The sequence below is a fragment of the Hyperolius riggenbachi genome, chromosome 4, assembly GCF_040937935.1.
Source record: "Hyperolius riggenbachi isolate aHypRig1 chromosome 4, aHypRig1.pri, whole genome shotgun sequence".
Lineage (NCBI taxonomy): Eukaryota > Metazoa > Chordata > Amphibia > Anura > Hyperoliidae > Hyperolius > Hyperolius riggenbachi.
The window spans coordinates 262893552-262907875 of record NC_090649.1 but is presented as its reverse complement, the minus strand read 5'-3'; the positions used below and the strand labels follow the sequence as shown (position 1 = coordinate 262907875).

General features: G+C 44.7%; 1 protein-coding gene across 5 annotated transcripts in view; it reads left to right on the top strand.

Annotated features, from left to right (window-relative positions):
- USP45 (ubiquitin specific peptidase 45) overlaps nucleotides 1-7311 on the top strand; it is a 254120-nt gene extending 246809 nt beyond the window's left edge. For all 5 annotated transcript variants that reach the window (XM_068231216.1, XM_068231218.1, XM_068231215.1 and 2 more), the window contains 2 exons: nucleotides 2792-2912; nucleotides 7060-7311. In XM_068231216.1, coding sequence (XP_068087317.1) covers nucleotides 2792-2912; nucleotides 7060-7190 — 252 coding nt within the window. In that variant the 3' untranslated portion in view covers nucleotides 7191-7311. The remainder of the gene's footprint in view (nucleotides 1-2791; nucleotides 2913-7059) is intronic.
- Nucleotides 7312-14324: the final 7013 nt, after the last annotated feature.

Sequence of the window (14324 nt, the reverse complement as noted above, 5' to 3'; positions counted from 1 at the left end):
GTGACCCCATTTTAGAAAGAAGACACCCCAAGGTATTCCGTTAGGTGTATGGCGAGTTCATAGAAGATTTTATTTTTTGTCACAAGTTAGTGAAAAATGACACTTTGTGAAAAAAAAACAAAAATCAATTTCCGCTAACTTTTGACAAAAAATAAAATCTTCTATGAACTCGTCATACACCTAACAGAATACATTGGGGTGTCTATTTTCTAAAATGGGGTCAGTTTGTGGGGTTCCTATACCGCCCTGGCATTTTACGGGCCCAAAACCGTGAGTAGTCTGGAAACCAAATGTCTAAAAATGACTGTTCAGGGGTATAAGCATCTGCAAATTTTGATGACAGGTGGTCTATGAGGGGGCGAATTTTGTGGAACCGGTCATATGCAGGGTGGCCTTTTAGATGACAGGTTGTATTGGGCCTGATCTGATGGATAGGAGTGCTAGGGGGGTGACAGGAGGTGATTGATGGGTGTCTCAGGGGGTGGTTAGACGGGAAAATAGATGCAATCAATGCTCTGGGGAGGTGATCAGAAGGGGATCTGAGGGTTTGGCTGAGTGATCAGGAGCCCACACGGGGCAAATTAGGGCCTGATCTGATGGGTAGGTGTGCTAGGGGGTGACAGTAGGTGATTGATGGGTGTCTCAAGGTGTGATTAGAGGGGGGAATAGATGCAAGCAATGCACTGGCGAGGTGATCAGGGCTGGGGCCTGAGGGCATTCTGAGGGTGTGGGTGGGTGATTGAGTGCCCTAGGGGCAGATAGGGGTCTAATCTGATAGGTAGCAGTGACAGGGGGTGATTGATGGGTAATTAGTGGGTGTTTAGGGTAGATAACAGATGTAAACACTGCACTTGGGAGGTGATCTGACGTCGGATCTGCGGGCGATCTATTGGTGTGGGTGATCAGTTTGCCCGCAAGGGGCAGGTTAGGGGCAGATTGATGAGTGGCAGTGCCAGGGGGTGATTGATGGGTGGCAGTGACAGGGGGTGATTGATGGGTGATTGACAGGTGATTGACAGGTGATCAGTGGGTTATTACAGGGAAGCACAGATGTAAATATTGCACTGGCGAATTGATAAGGGGGGTCTGAGGGCAATCTGAGCGTTTAGGCGGGTGATTGGGTGCCCGCAAGGGGCAGATTAGGGTCTGATCTGATGGGTAACAGTGACAGGTGGTGATAGGGGGTGATTGATGGGTAATTAGTGGGTGTTTAGGGTAGATAACAGATGTAAACACTGCACTTGGGAGGTGATCTGACGTCGGATCTGCGGGCGATCTATTGGTGTGGGTGGGTGATCAGATTGCCCGCAAGGGGCAGGTTAGGGGCTGATTGATGGGTGGCAGTGACAGGGGGTGATTGACGGGTGATTGACAGGTGATTGACAGGTGATTGACAGGTGATCAGGGGGATAGATGCATACAGTACACAGGGTGGGGGGGGGGTCTGGGGAGAATCTGAGGGGTGGGGGGTGACCAGCAGGGGGCAGGGGGGGGGGATAAAAAAAATAGCGTTGACAGATAGTGACAGGGAGTGATTGATGGGTGATTAGGGGGGTGATTGGGTGCAAACAGGGGTCTGGGGGGTGGGCAGGGGGGGGTCTGAGGGGTGCTGTGGGCGATCTGGGGCAGGGGGGGGAGAAATCAGTGTGCTTGGGTGCGACATAGGGTGGCTGCAGCCTGCCCTGGTGGTCCCTCGGACATTGGGACCACCAGGGCAAGAGGCAGCCTGTATAATACACTTTGTAAACATTACAAAGTGTATTATACACTTTGCATGCGGCGATCGCGGGGTTAACATCCCGCCGGCGCTTCCGTATGTCCGGCGGGATGTTACGGCGGGTATGCGGAGACAGGCGCCGGCGGAGGTTCGCGTCACGGATGACGCGATCGCTCCGCCCATGCCCTTACAAGGACCGCCGCCTCTGTGGGTGAGCTGGTCCTTGCGGGCTCCACTTCCCGGCTGCCCCTGTGCGTTAGGCGGTCGGGAAGTGGTTAAGGAACACTGGGCCTTTAGTAGTCGTGCCAAAGAATTGCATGCTGGGGGTTCTTTTTATCTATAATCTATTCCTCCTCTTCCCTTTATTTCCCTGCCAGCTTCTTATCTGAAACCTAATCCCCTACTCACTTGTGTTTACAAGCAAGGCTGAGGCGACTCAGCGATTGGAGGAGACAAGAAAAAAGTAAAGGGCAGAAATGACATCACGAGTTAGCCTTAACTGTGGGCAAAAGACATGGCCCCCACCAGGAACAGAATTCTTGTAATTTACTATATAACATTCACTGAAATCAAAACGTGGACAGTATAATACATGTGTTATGTAAGTAGATCAAGTATTTATCTACTTATATATGTGTTTTTTTACCTGGCATAGTATGGCTGATCCAACTGCTTTAACCTGCCTGTACACTGGCCTAATGCATAATACTGTCCCACTCCATCCCTCCCTTACTTGATTATTTAATAATACTTGGGTATCAGGTTGGAGCAGTTCTGATAATTGCTTTGTCATGGCACGGTGCCCAGATAATCAATGGCATACAAAGGTACACTGACCCTTCTGTGTACAGAGGGGAAGGGAATCATCCAGTCTGCACTAACTTCTGCTGTTATGCTTTTCAAAGCATTCACTATTAGAGTCCCATTTCATGTCAAACCCCAATATTTGTTTCTTTTTAATAAAAATGCTGTTTTGATCCATAACTATTAATGGAAAATGTTTGAGTAGAACATTAATTGTAAGTTTGAAATCCACTAACCTAATTATTAATTTGCTTTTTGTTTCATTCAAAGAATGTTTTAGAAGAGAAACATGTAGTATACAGCCTTTATGGAATAGTAGAGCATAGTGGGTCTATGAAAGGAGGACACTATGTAGCGTATGTCAAGATCCGGCTGCCTTCAAAAGGACCAGGTATATATATTAACAAGATTAATAATTATTCTTATGTCTGTTGTTATACAGGACAGTGATATTACATGATCTAAAGCTAAATGTTATGCATCACTTCTAAGCAAAATAGCAGTGCTTTTTAGTCTGGGAATGCTTTGACAAGTCGTTTTTATTTCGACTATTCCTATCCTGCTGTAGCTGCATTTAACATTGCCACCATCCCTTTATTTGGCTCTTTCTTGTGCTTGAAGAGAGGTCTGCTGTGACCTGAAACAGTCTAGTGCCGTTGCACATTTCTCTATATCATTGGAAGGTTTATGTGGCTCAGTGGCTCATGAAAGATGCCTTGTATTAAGCTGGCATATGGCTAGAAAGTTATCATAGGGATCATATATATATATATACTAGTTCCCTTTGGTTCTGAGGTCCATGATTCCACTGACACAATTCTCAGCAGAAGCCTCCAGGAAAACAGCAGAGTGAGTCCACTGCCAGAGAATTTTATATGCATAAACAATGTTGTCAGTAATTTGAACATGGCATTGCTGCTAATCTGGGCAAATTTTGTTTTGACTATGGTGCAGTCAAAATGCAGTGCCACTTTTGCTGCAATGAAAAAAAAACTATTGTCTTATTCCTAGTTCTGAGCCTGTTATTTATACACACATATTACTTGTGTTATCCTTAAAGGACCGCTGAAGTGAGAGGGATATAGAGGCTTGCCATATGCATTTCCTTTTAAACAATGCAAATTACCTGGTTGTCCTTTATGATCTTCTGCTTTTAAAATTTTAGCTATAGACCCTTATCAAGCATGCAGATCAGATGTTTGACTTAAGTTTGACTGCATTTGCTGCATGGTTGTTCCAGGTGTGTGATTCAGATACTACTGATGCATGAAAGATCAACAGCATGCCAGGTCCTCTCCTTGCACTAGAGACCTTACTGGTTGCTCACTGCTCAGCATCCAGCGATCACCCACATTAGGGTCATAACCCCTTGGTTCACGTTCTCAGTGATGCCATTGGTGTGACATGAAGTATCTTCTCAATAGACTTTTTCTCACAGGAAAAAAAGAGGATGACTAAAACAAAAAAGCTTTACCCTGATTTTTTTAAACACGCTTCCACCTTACTAAATATGTGTTTTTATTGCTGTGCGTGTCCCTATTTTAGAAATTTATTTGATTTCCAAACCTGGAGATACAACAGGAATTTAAAGTACACCTGTAACAAAAACCTCTTTCCCTATGGGGTACTTACCTCAGTAGGGGGGAGTCTCAGGATCCTAATGAGGCTTCCCCTGTCCTCTTTAGCCTTGGGGATCCGGCGCTGGATCCCCTGAAAATTCCCCTAACAAGCGTCGCAAAGCACTGCACAGGCGTAGCAGCACATGGCAATATTTACCTTCAGGGCTCCAGCACAGGCGCAGTAAAAGCTCTCCACTTGGGCTCCGGCGGAAATAGCCCAGCCCTCAAGTCGTCTGCGCCTGCACAGTAGAGCAGATCCGATGGTGCTCAGCTATTTGCGCTGGAGTCCAATTGAAAAGCTTCTACTGCATCTGTGCTGGAGCCCAAAAGGTGAATAGTGCAACAAATGGAGTTCGGGGTGCTTTCTGCACTGGATGCAGGAGGCAGAAGGGGACAGGGCCGGTTCTAGACTTTTTTCTGCTGAGGCAAACTTGTGAGATGCGCCCCACTTCTCCTGATTTAGAATGATCACACAGCACCCGACAATTTACTCTGCTTCATTTAATGTTCTCACATGACAAACTGCAGCTCAACACAATAGCACACTGGTGAGTCTGTGACAAACAAACTGCACACCCTCAGCCACTCTATTCCTCCTCAGTCAGGACAGCAGTGCCACCTCCTCCCCTCTGCTGTGAAAGTGAAATGAAACACTGCTGCTCTCCTGCCTCCCCCCTCCTTACTCACTGTCAGACTTCTCACACAGAACAACAAGCTGCTTTTCATCAATGAAGAACTCTTTACCTCGCTTCTCTTCCTACTCTGACTGCATGCTGTTAGTGTAAACACACAGTACAAAAGTTCTCCCCCTGTAATATCTGCCGCCTAATGCAAATGTTTCACCTTGCTTCATGAGAGAACCAGCCCTGGATGGGGGAAGCGTTATTAGGATCCAGGCCCCCTCCCCCCCTCCCCCAAGACCCCATGCGCTGCCTGGCCAATCAGTACCAGGCAGCGCTGAGGGGTGGATGTGGATCAAAACACCCTTTGACGTCACGACGTCGGTGACGTCATCCCGCCAGTCGCCATGGCGACAGGGGAAGCCCTAATGGAAATCCAGTTCAGAACGGGATTTCCAGACGGGCTTGATCGCCGGAGGCTATCGAAGAGGGTAGGAGGATGCCGCTGCACAGCAGCTGTCATGTAGCTAGCGCTAGGCTAGCTACATGATTTAAAAAAAAAAAATAGTGCTGCGCTGCCCCCTGGCAGTTTTAATTAACCGCCAGGAGGGTTAAAGGACCACTATCGCGAAAATCGTAAAATTTGAAATACATGTAAACACATACAAATAAGAAGTATGTTTCTTCCAGAGTAAAGTGAGCCATAAATTACTTTTCTCCTATGCTGCTGTCACTTACAGTAGATAGTAGAAATCTGACAGAACCGACAGGTTTTGAACTACCCGTGTTTCCCCGAAAATAGGACACTGTCTTATATTTTTTTTTCCTTCAAAAGATGTGCTAGGGCTTATTTTCGGGGAGGTCTTATATTTTGTGGGGGTATCGTAAACCCCCTTGTGTAGAGCCAGATCCCCCTAGTCGATGGCCAGATCCCCCACCCATCTTGTGTATAGCCAGATCCCCCTATCCCCCCCTTTATAACCAGCCCCCTCCAATGTATAGCTAAATGCCCCCTTGTTTATGGCCAGACACCCCCTTAATAGCCACATAACCCCCCTCCCTGCATAGCCAGATCCCACGCATAATTCCCCCCTCCATACCCCCCCCCCCCCGCTTCCCCCGTGGCCGCTTTACCTCGTCCCGGCCCCCTCCTTCACAAAGTCGCATCCCTGTGCTTATAGACAGAGCCCCAGCGGCATGATTCAAACCGCAGACCAGCGGTGAAGTCAGCTACAGCTTCAGTGTAACAGTACTTCCGTATGCAGGAAGTAATCAGAGATGCCACTTCCTGTATATGGAGGCGCTGTTACAGTGAATTTGTAGCTGCCTTCACCACAGATCCCAGCTGATCTGCGGTTTGAATAATTGCTGCCGGGGCCAGACTATGAGCACGGGGATGCGACTTTCTAAAAGCGGGGCCAGCAGGAGGTAATGCGGCGCCGTAAGGGGAGGGTCGGGACTGCCATTGCCACTAGGGCTTATTTTCAGGGAGGGCTTATATTTCGGGCATGCTGCCTGATAGCTGCTAGGGCTTACTTTAAAGGTAGGTTTTACTTTCGGGGAAACACGGTAGTACATCTCTTCATGGGGGATTCTCAGCAAGGCTTCTATTCTTTATAAAGGAAATCCCCGAAAAGGATTTATACAATGATGCTGGCCAGCTTTTGTGCTTGCTGTACACTTTTTTTGGCAGTTGGACAGAGCAACTGCCATTCGCTAAGTACCTTTAAAACTAACCAAAACCATGAGAATCCCTCATGAGGAGATGGGCTAGTCCGAAACCTGTCGGTAATGTCAGATTTCTAGTAATGCAATGTATGCAGTAATGTATGGCTCATTTTACTTCTTATTTGTATATGTTTACAAGCATTTTAAATTTTATGATTTTCACCACAGTGGTCCTTTAAGTAAAATACTCCGTCCAGTGGCCTGGGCCAGAAATGGAGTGAAATGTCCAGAAGTGATCTGGACGGGAAATTAACCAAAATCTTCCCAGCTGGAACTCATTTAGCAATAAAATACTGGCAGAGGCTCTTAACACTTATGTCTCAAACTAAAAAATACATAAAAATAGAAGTGCTTATGGACGGTAGTGTGAGAGATAGAGGTGCATGTAGCCAGTAAGGTTATACCACTATGGAACAAGTATCTAGCCTGCTTGTAGAGCAACATGGCTTATATTCTAGCTGTCATACTAGTGCAAGATAAGTACGGTATATAGACTGTTATAAATAAGATCAAACTTTTCATATGTTGCTTAACATTAATCCAGTGTTTAATTTTGACTCTTCCTTTCCAGCAATGAAGGTTGGTGCAGCCCCTTCCTCCAGTCAGTGGGTGTACATTAGCGATACACACGTACAGATGGTGGCTGAATCCAGAGTGCTGAATGCTCAAGCATATCTTTTGTTTTATGAAAAGCTGTCATAGCTCATCTTTCTTGCATTGTAATGGTTGGCTAGGTTTAAAAATAAGAAAATCAAACTCTTGTATGCATTTTTTTTAAAACTATTATTTTAGTGAATAAATGATTTTCTTCCTTTCCCTTGAATTTGTTCATTTATTAAACAATTCTTCATGGGATGCTTTAAAAGTGCCCTAGAACATGAAAGCACATTTATTATTATTTATTGTATTTATAAAGCGCCAACATATTACGCAGCGCTGGACATTAATTTAGGTTAGAGACAATATTTAGGGGTGACATACAGCAATATGACAATACAGGAATACAAGAAAACCAGATCACACAGCACAGTATTAGTACAAGGTAATGCTTAGTCAGTCACTGGATGAAGCATGGAGATTAGGCAAGTTATGTTCACTCAGATGCATAGCATGGGTGCACAGTAATGCAGGTGCATGATCAGGTAGGACACAAAAGGAGTGTATTCTAGAACGCTTAGCCCTGAAACCTGATTTATTAAGCTGTCACAATCAAATTTTAATGTTCACCGTGTTCCATAATATAGCCTTCAAAAGCCGATTGAATATATTCACTATTGAGTTACATTACCACTACCACATATTTTGGCAATTAAAGCTGTTGGTATACTTCTTAAAAGTAAGGTAATGAGTAGCGCAAGTTTACTTATCAGTCGACCTTCCTGAAATAGCATGAGTGATTCTGTATGGTATTGTCAGCTGTATAGACAAATAAACCCCAATTTAGCACTTCTGCATAGGGGGCTAGTATTGAGTGGAAATCTAATGTGCATAAACCATATATCACTTACTAGAGGCTCTTGGGTGCTCTCTAGTGGTTATTAGTGAATACTACAGGAAACCAAGTTTGTTCAAATAAAATATGGAGGTTGCATCATACAGTTTATTAAAGCCTCATACACATGCTCAACAAAAGTCTTTTAAATGCACAATTATCAAACAACTTTTGTTGTTGAAACAACCCAAAAAAAAAAATAAGACGCAGCTCAAATCAATCCAACTGTTGGATTGACTTCTTATGAGTCTTACCAGCTTTTTGAACAATAGAAAAATACTTTTTTTTAGCTGTTTTAACTTGTGTCACAACAAAAGTTGTTCAACAATTAGCTGCATAAAAGACCATTGTTGAGTGTGTGTATGGGGATTTACGTGTGCATAAATAGTACTTAGAACCATAATAATTGTAATCAGATAACAGTAAAGCAGGGAGAAATAATACAATAATGCGCATTGAGTAGTTAATAAGTTACTACTTAAATTGCACGGATATGCATTGCTGGATACACTGACCAGCAGGCTAAGACCCTCATGGGTAAGCTCAGGGTCCTGCACCCCAAATAGCAAGGTAAGGTACAGAGCTGTTGATGTTATGAACAGATCAGCAAGATTTGTAATTCTGAGTGATCCTTGTTGACAGTTTAGAATAGCAGTTTTAGGAATAATCACTGTACAAAGACACTGCTCGGTGATAGCCTAGCAGCCTGATTTGTTCTAAGAAAAGAGGGGGTGATACCAAGAGCTGTTGTAATTGGCTGTAAGAACAATACACTTGTTCATCATATTTATTTACTTGGTGTTTAACCTCCTATCTGCAAGGCTAATCCTCATTGGTCATACTGAGTCCCCAAGTAGACTAATGAGATTACATACTTAGCGTAACTGTACAATGCAAAGGGAGTTCCTCCTAATGGCCATGCATTTTGTCTCTGCACTTTTAAAGGGAAGGTATGAGCTTAAAAAAAAAAATCTACTTACCTGGGGCTTCCTCCAGCCCATCTGCCCCTCGCCGCAGCTCTGCTCCCAGCCGGTGGCCTGGGGTTGCAGATGCCGACTTCGCGAGGTTGGCATCTTCTGTGCCTGTGCGAGCGTGCGGCCGCGCCAGTCGCGTACCACGTGGTCTTGAGCATTCTGCGCAGGCTGGAGGAAGCCTCAGGTAAGTAGATCTTGTTTTTTCTTTTCAGCTCGGATCTTCCCTTTAAGGTTGCTGTGTGACCTCTTGTACCATAATATCTATTGCTATAACATAGACATGTAATGTACAAAATAATGAACATTATATTTATTTACAAAAAGTTAATTATAATAATTTTATTACAATTCATATTTTTATAGATTGAAATCAATGAATTTAAAGTGTACCTGAAATCCTGGGAAACCTATGGAAAGAAACAATAACTTTCCATTCAGTCAGGTCTGGACAGACTATGAATCTGCAGATTTCTGTGCTCTGTTGCAGTGGGCTGGAAGGCTGATGTCAGTTTTTTAAAGGGAAGGGTCAAGCAAAATAAAAAAATGAGTTTCACTTACCTGGGGCTTCTACCAGCCCCATGCAGCCATCCTGTGCCCTCGTAGTCACTCACTGCTGCTCCAGTCCCCCGCTGGCAGCTTGCCGACCTCAGAGGTCGGGCAAGCTGCCAGCGAAAGACTGGAGCAGCAGTGAGTGACTACGAGGGCACAGGATGGCTGCATGGGGCTGGTAGAAGCCCCAGGTAAGTGAAACTCATTTTTTTATTTTGCTTGAACCTTCCCTTTAAGTAGTAACTACAACATACATGCCGATAGGTACTCATTTCTTTCCATAGTTTTTATGGAACTTCAGGTACGCGTTAATAAATTTGTGTTTATGGAAAGAAATGAGGACAGTCAGGCAAGGTGCATTGTTTAAAAGAAAACATCCCGTTATTACACCCTTTAAATTATGTCCCTATCACAATGTATGGCGCCAATATTTTATATGGAAATAAAGGTGCATTTTTTCACTTTTGCGTCCATCACTTTTTACAAGCCCATAATTTTAGAAAATATTCGTTCTATACCCTCTTGACATACATATTAAAAAAAGTTCAGACCTAAGGTTACTATTTGTTTTGGTTTTTTTGTATTTGTATTTTTTTATTATTTAAACTTTTATTTGGGTATTTTTGGGAGTGTGGGAAGTAAGGAGTTAATTTTAAAATATGTGTAGGTCTGTTTGGTAAAAAAAATGTATGTAAGTGTTATTTTACTATTTAGCCACAAGATGTCCTCGTGCATTACTTTCTGATGCATACAATTAGTATGTTAAACAGGAAGTAATGGATGTATTACCTCCGACATTGCAATTATGCAGGCACCTCATTGATGCCGGCTTTCATTGATACGGGGACTTAGATCTTGGGGCTAACGGGCGGCGACAAGTACCCCCGCGGGTGAACGCGCGATCGGCCGCGGTGACAGGTTGAGAGTCAGACTGCATACAGTACTGTTCATATGCATGGAAGAAATGTGTTATTTTGAAAAACAGAGTTCTCAAAGCCAGGATTTGGGCCTGATTTATTAAGGCCTTTCCAAAGATCTTCAGGTATCTCCAGTGGGGAAATCCAAATCCAAAAAAGCTTTATTGGCAGGACCAAATACATTTAGCATTGCCAAAGCAAAACATCAGCATTAGCATGGAAGGGGGTGGTTGTGGTAATAAAGGAAAGGGTATAGGGGGTTGGGGTATACAGTCCATAAGGGTGTGGAGCAGTGGTGTGTAGCAATAGGGGGTGCAGAGGTTGAGACCTCATTAGGGCCCCTGGACCAGAGGGGCCCATTAGGGCCCTCCTTCATCCATCTTATTGGCTTTTCATTGGTGCTATGCTGAGAAAGAACACGCCTATATGTGCATTACATAGTGGCAATCCTTAACAAACTGTTTCCTTACTACCTTTCTCACACTGATACTGTCCTTGGTAGGTTTTGAGGCTCCATATCAATACAGTGCTTGTGGTCCCATAGAAAACTCGCACCAAGGCCCCAAGCTCCTTAGCTAAGCCACTGGTGGGGAGGATATAAGGGATAGTATATGGGGCTGTGATATATAGTCCATAGGGTTAAGGAAGGTATAGGGGGCAGTATATGGGGTATACAGTCCGTGGGATATCATGTTCCTCTCAGTTGGTGGCAGGTAAAAACATTGGGCCACCATTTGCAGGGTTGTTTCTTCTCCTCATCTGTGGAGGTGAAATCCAGGATGTGGGCAGAGAGTCTCTGAGAGTGGGCAGTCCTCACAGGTGTGTATTTGTGGCAGTGTTGCAGGAAGTGGGCCTCTTTCTCCAGGGCCCCCTGGTCACACTGCCTGCACATTCTCTCTTCCCAGGGCTTCCATGTCGGTCTGCTCTACCCTGTCTCTATCTCCAAGCTATGGGCACTCAGACGGTACAGGCTCAGGGTCTGTCTGTCTTTGGGGGGTAGTGTAACCTCTACGGATACGGGGCCATTGTGTACTCTCTCTGCAGTGATTGGTAGACAGTGTGCTTCTGGGAGTTCTTTATGTCATTCCTCTAGGTATCATTCCTTGCAGCTTTCTGTAGTCCATTTTATTTGGGGTTTTGTCAGGCTGTGTTGGTGGTCTTGGCTGGGCTGCCTGCTGACGCCTTGCTTCGCAGCACATGGTATGGCCTAGGTCCCGTGACTCAGTGAGGCTTTATGGTGGTAAGAACGGGGGTTCTGGCCTGTATTTGTGCCCAATATGAGAGAAACCTCTGCTGGATAGTCAGCCATAGTAGGAATCTGCCTAGGTCTGCCCAGCAGACCGAGTTCGAAGTGTTGTGATGGACTTGCAGAAGATACTTCTAGAACTCTAGATGGAAGGCTTCTGTTGGGCTGGAATACCATTTTGGTTGGCCAGGGTAGGTGACCAGGCCCCATACCTCACTGCCATAGAGCAGGATTGGGGTGATGATGATGTTGAATATTTTTACCCAGACTCTCACCAGTGGTTTTAGGTGATACAGTTGCCTTCTGATGGCCTAAAAGGTTCTGAAAGCTTTTTCTTTCAGGACCTCTACTACTGGCTTAAAGCTCCCTGATTGGTTATTCTCCAGCCCCAGGTAGGTGTAACTGTTGGTGGTTACCAGTGTGGAGCCATTTAATGTAAATAAGGAGGTTTTATTTAGATTCTTCCTCTGTAAGACCATCACTTTTGTCTGCTTTGGGTTAATGGACAGTGCCCAGCAACAGGAGGTCATATGCATAAAGTAGGAACTTCACCCCACGGTCATGCAGGGTGAGGTCCCTTTCTTTATTTCCATCTCTGTATAACACCTCTGGAAATGCTCACTCATTAACCACTCCTTGCATATCCACCATCCTTAAAATATATTCTGAACAAACCTGTATGAATGAGGATTTTGGAAAAACATAAAACCTCCTGTATTTAACCTGATCAGTGAACAGATCACCTTTTTGCTTGTTTATTTTAAAAAGTGATGAGAGCAAATTAAATAAAATGTGTACTATACAATGAAATGAAGAAAACGGATTCTGGAACTCCAAATGCAGAGAATACTTTATTCAAGCACAGTGACAGGCTTACAACAGGTTAGAATAGTGCCAGGGGCGTAGCAATAGGGGGTGCAGAGGTAGCGACCGCATCGGGGCCCTTGGGCCTGAGGGGCCCCGAAGGGCCCTCCCTCAAATACAGTATTAGCCCTCTATTGGTCCTGTGCTGGTAATAATCACACCTATAGATGCTTTGAATAGTGGTAATCATTAACAAACTGTTCCCCATTCCCTTCTTACACCTCTGACACTGTAGTTGGCATGGGCAGGTTTTGGTGCGCCGTATCAATTGTTATGTATAGGGTGCTTGGGGGGCCCCATTGTAAAACTTGCATTGGGGCCCACAGCTCCTTAGCTACGCCACTGAATAGTGCCAGTGTCGACAGCTGTTTCGCGTGACCTCACGCCTCCTCAGGACACCATAATGTGTGTTATGTTTACATGTTTGTGTGATAAATGATGGCTGATTTTTGCACCGTTAACTTTGCTAAATAACAACTGATGACAACATGACGTAAATAAAATACTTCCCGCATATACCAGTAATCATGTATTCTTTTTTCCCTTAAATATATTTCTTACATAATTATGCATTGCTTTTTTTCTATAATCCGGTTCTACCTTCCTACATATTATTTACTTAGTGAACAGGCTGTAGCCCCATTCTGTTCCTACAGTTCTGATAGCAGTAATTAGTAGCCAGGAACTTGTGTAGAGACAATAGTATTGGCCAAGAATTTTCCCCCTTGGCTAATTACTATAGTGGAGGCCGCCGATGTTGGGAGAAAGCTCTAAATGTGCTATATTCGCTATATGTTCACCAAAAACAACCAACAAAAATCTAAAGCTACATACACAAGCATGACTAAAGTCAGCTGAGGGGGCCGATAACAACCACCTCAGCTGATAGTCAGGCATGTACACAGTAGCATCCGACTACCGGCCCCGCAAGCAGTCCACCTGGTGGGTCAACTTGACAGAGCGATAGCCAACTTCATTATGCACGTCACTCCCCTGTCCGCCGTGTGATGCCTCATATGTGCCGATTTGTTGTCCTTCTGCTGCCTCTCTCCTGCATACAAAGCATCCATAGCTCCCAACTGTCCCTTTTTCGGAGGGACAGTCCCTTTTTGGGAGCCCTGTCCCCCTTTCACCCACATTTGTCCCTCTTTCAGGACTTTGTCCCTCTTTCTATGAAAATATATATATTTCTATACTAAACATGTGTTTGATTGACTCTAAACTTTATTTCCAACCTTTAAATTGATATATTACTAATTTTAAAATGTTACTATGAAGGAAAATGAACCAGGATAGAAAGGACCAGTGTGGTTTGAATTGTAAAACAACGTGTTTCTTATGAAATCTTTATGGTATGCGTGACTAGAGGCTTGGTGAGGGCATGGCCAGGTGTGTGGCAGGGGCGTGGCTTAAGTGTCCCTTTTTCTCATCTCAAAAAGTTGGGAGGTATGAGCATCAATAGTAAGTAACTAGCACTCCTCACTCCAAAAGTGTTTAAAGGGGCCCTGAGCAGTAACCCCACCCCACCCCCCAAATTTGAACTTACCTTGGGCATCCTCCAGTCCCCAGTAACCTGCGAGGTCCCCCGGCATCCTTATCTGCTCGCTCTTGGTTCCGCAGGCGACTCCAGTAATCAGCGATTTTGGGTGAAGTCACGTGCGCGCCCTGCTGCTTGCCTGTCATGTCTTCGCGCCGGTTGCTGTATGCGTCCAGCGCATGTGCTGTTCTCTAAAGACTGAACCGCAGGGAGCTTACGGCGACCGACACGCTCATGTGACTTCACCGTAAGTTGCT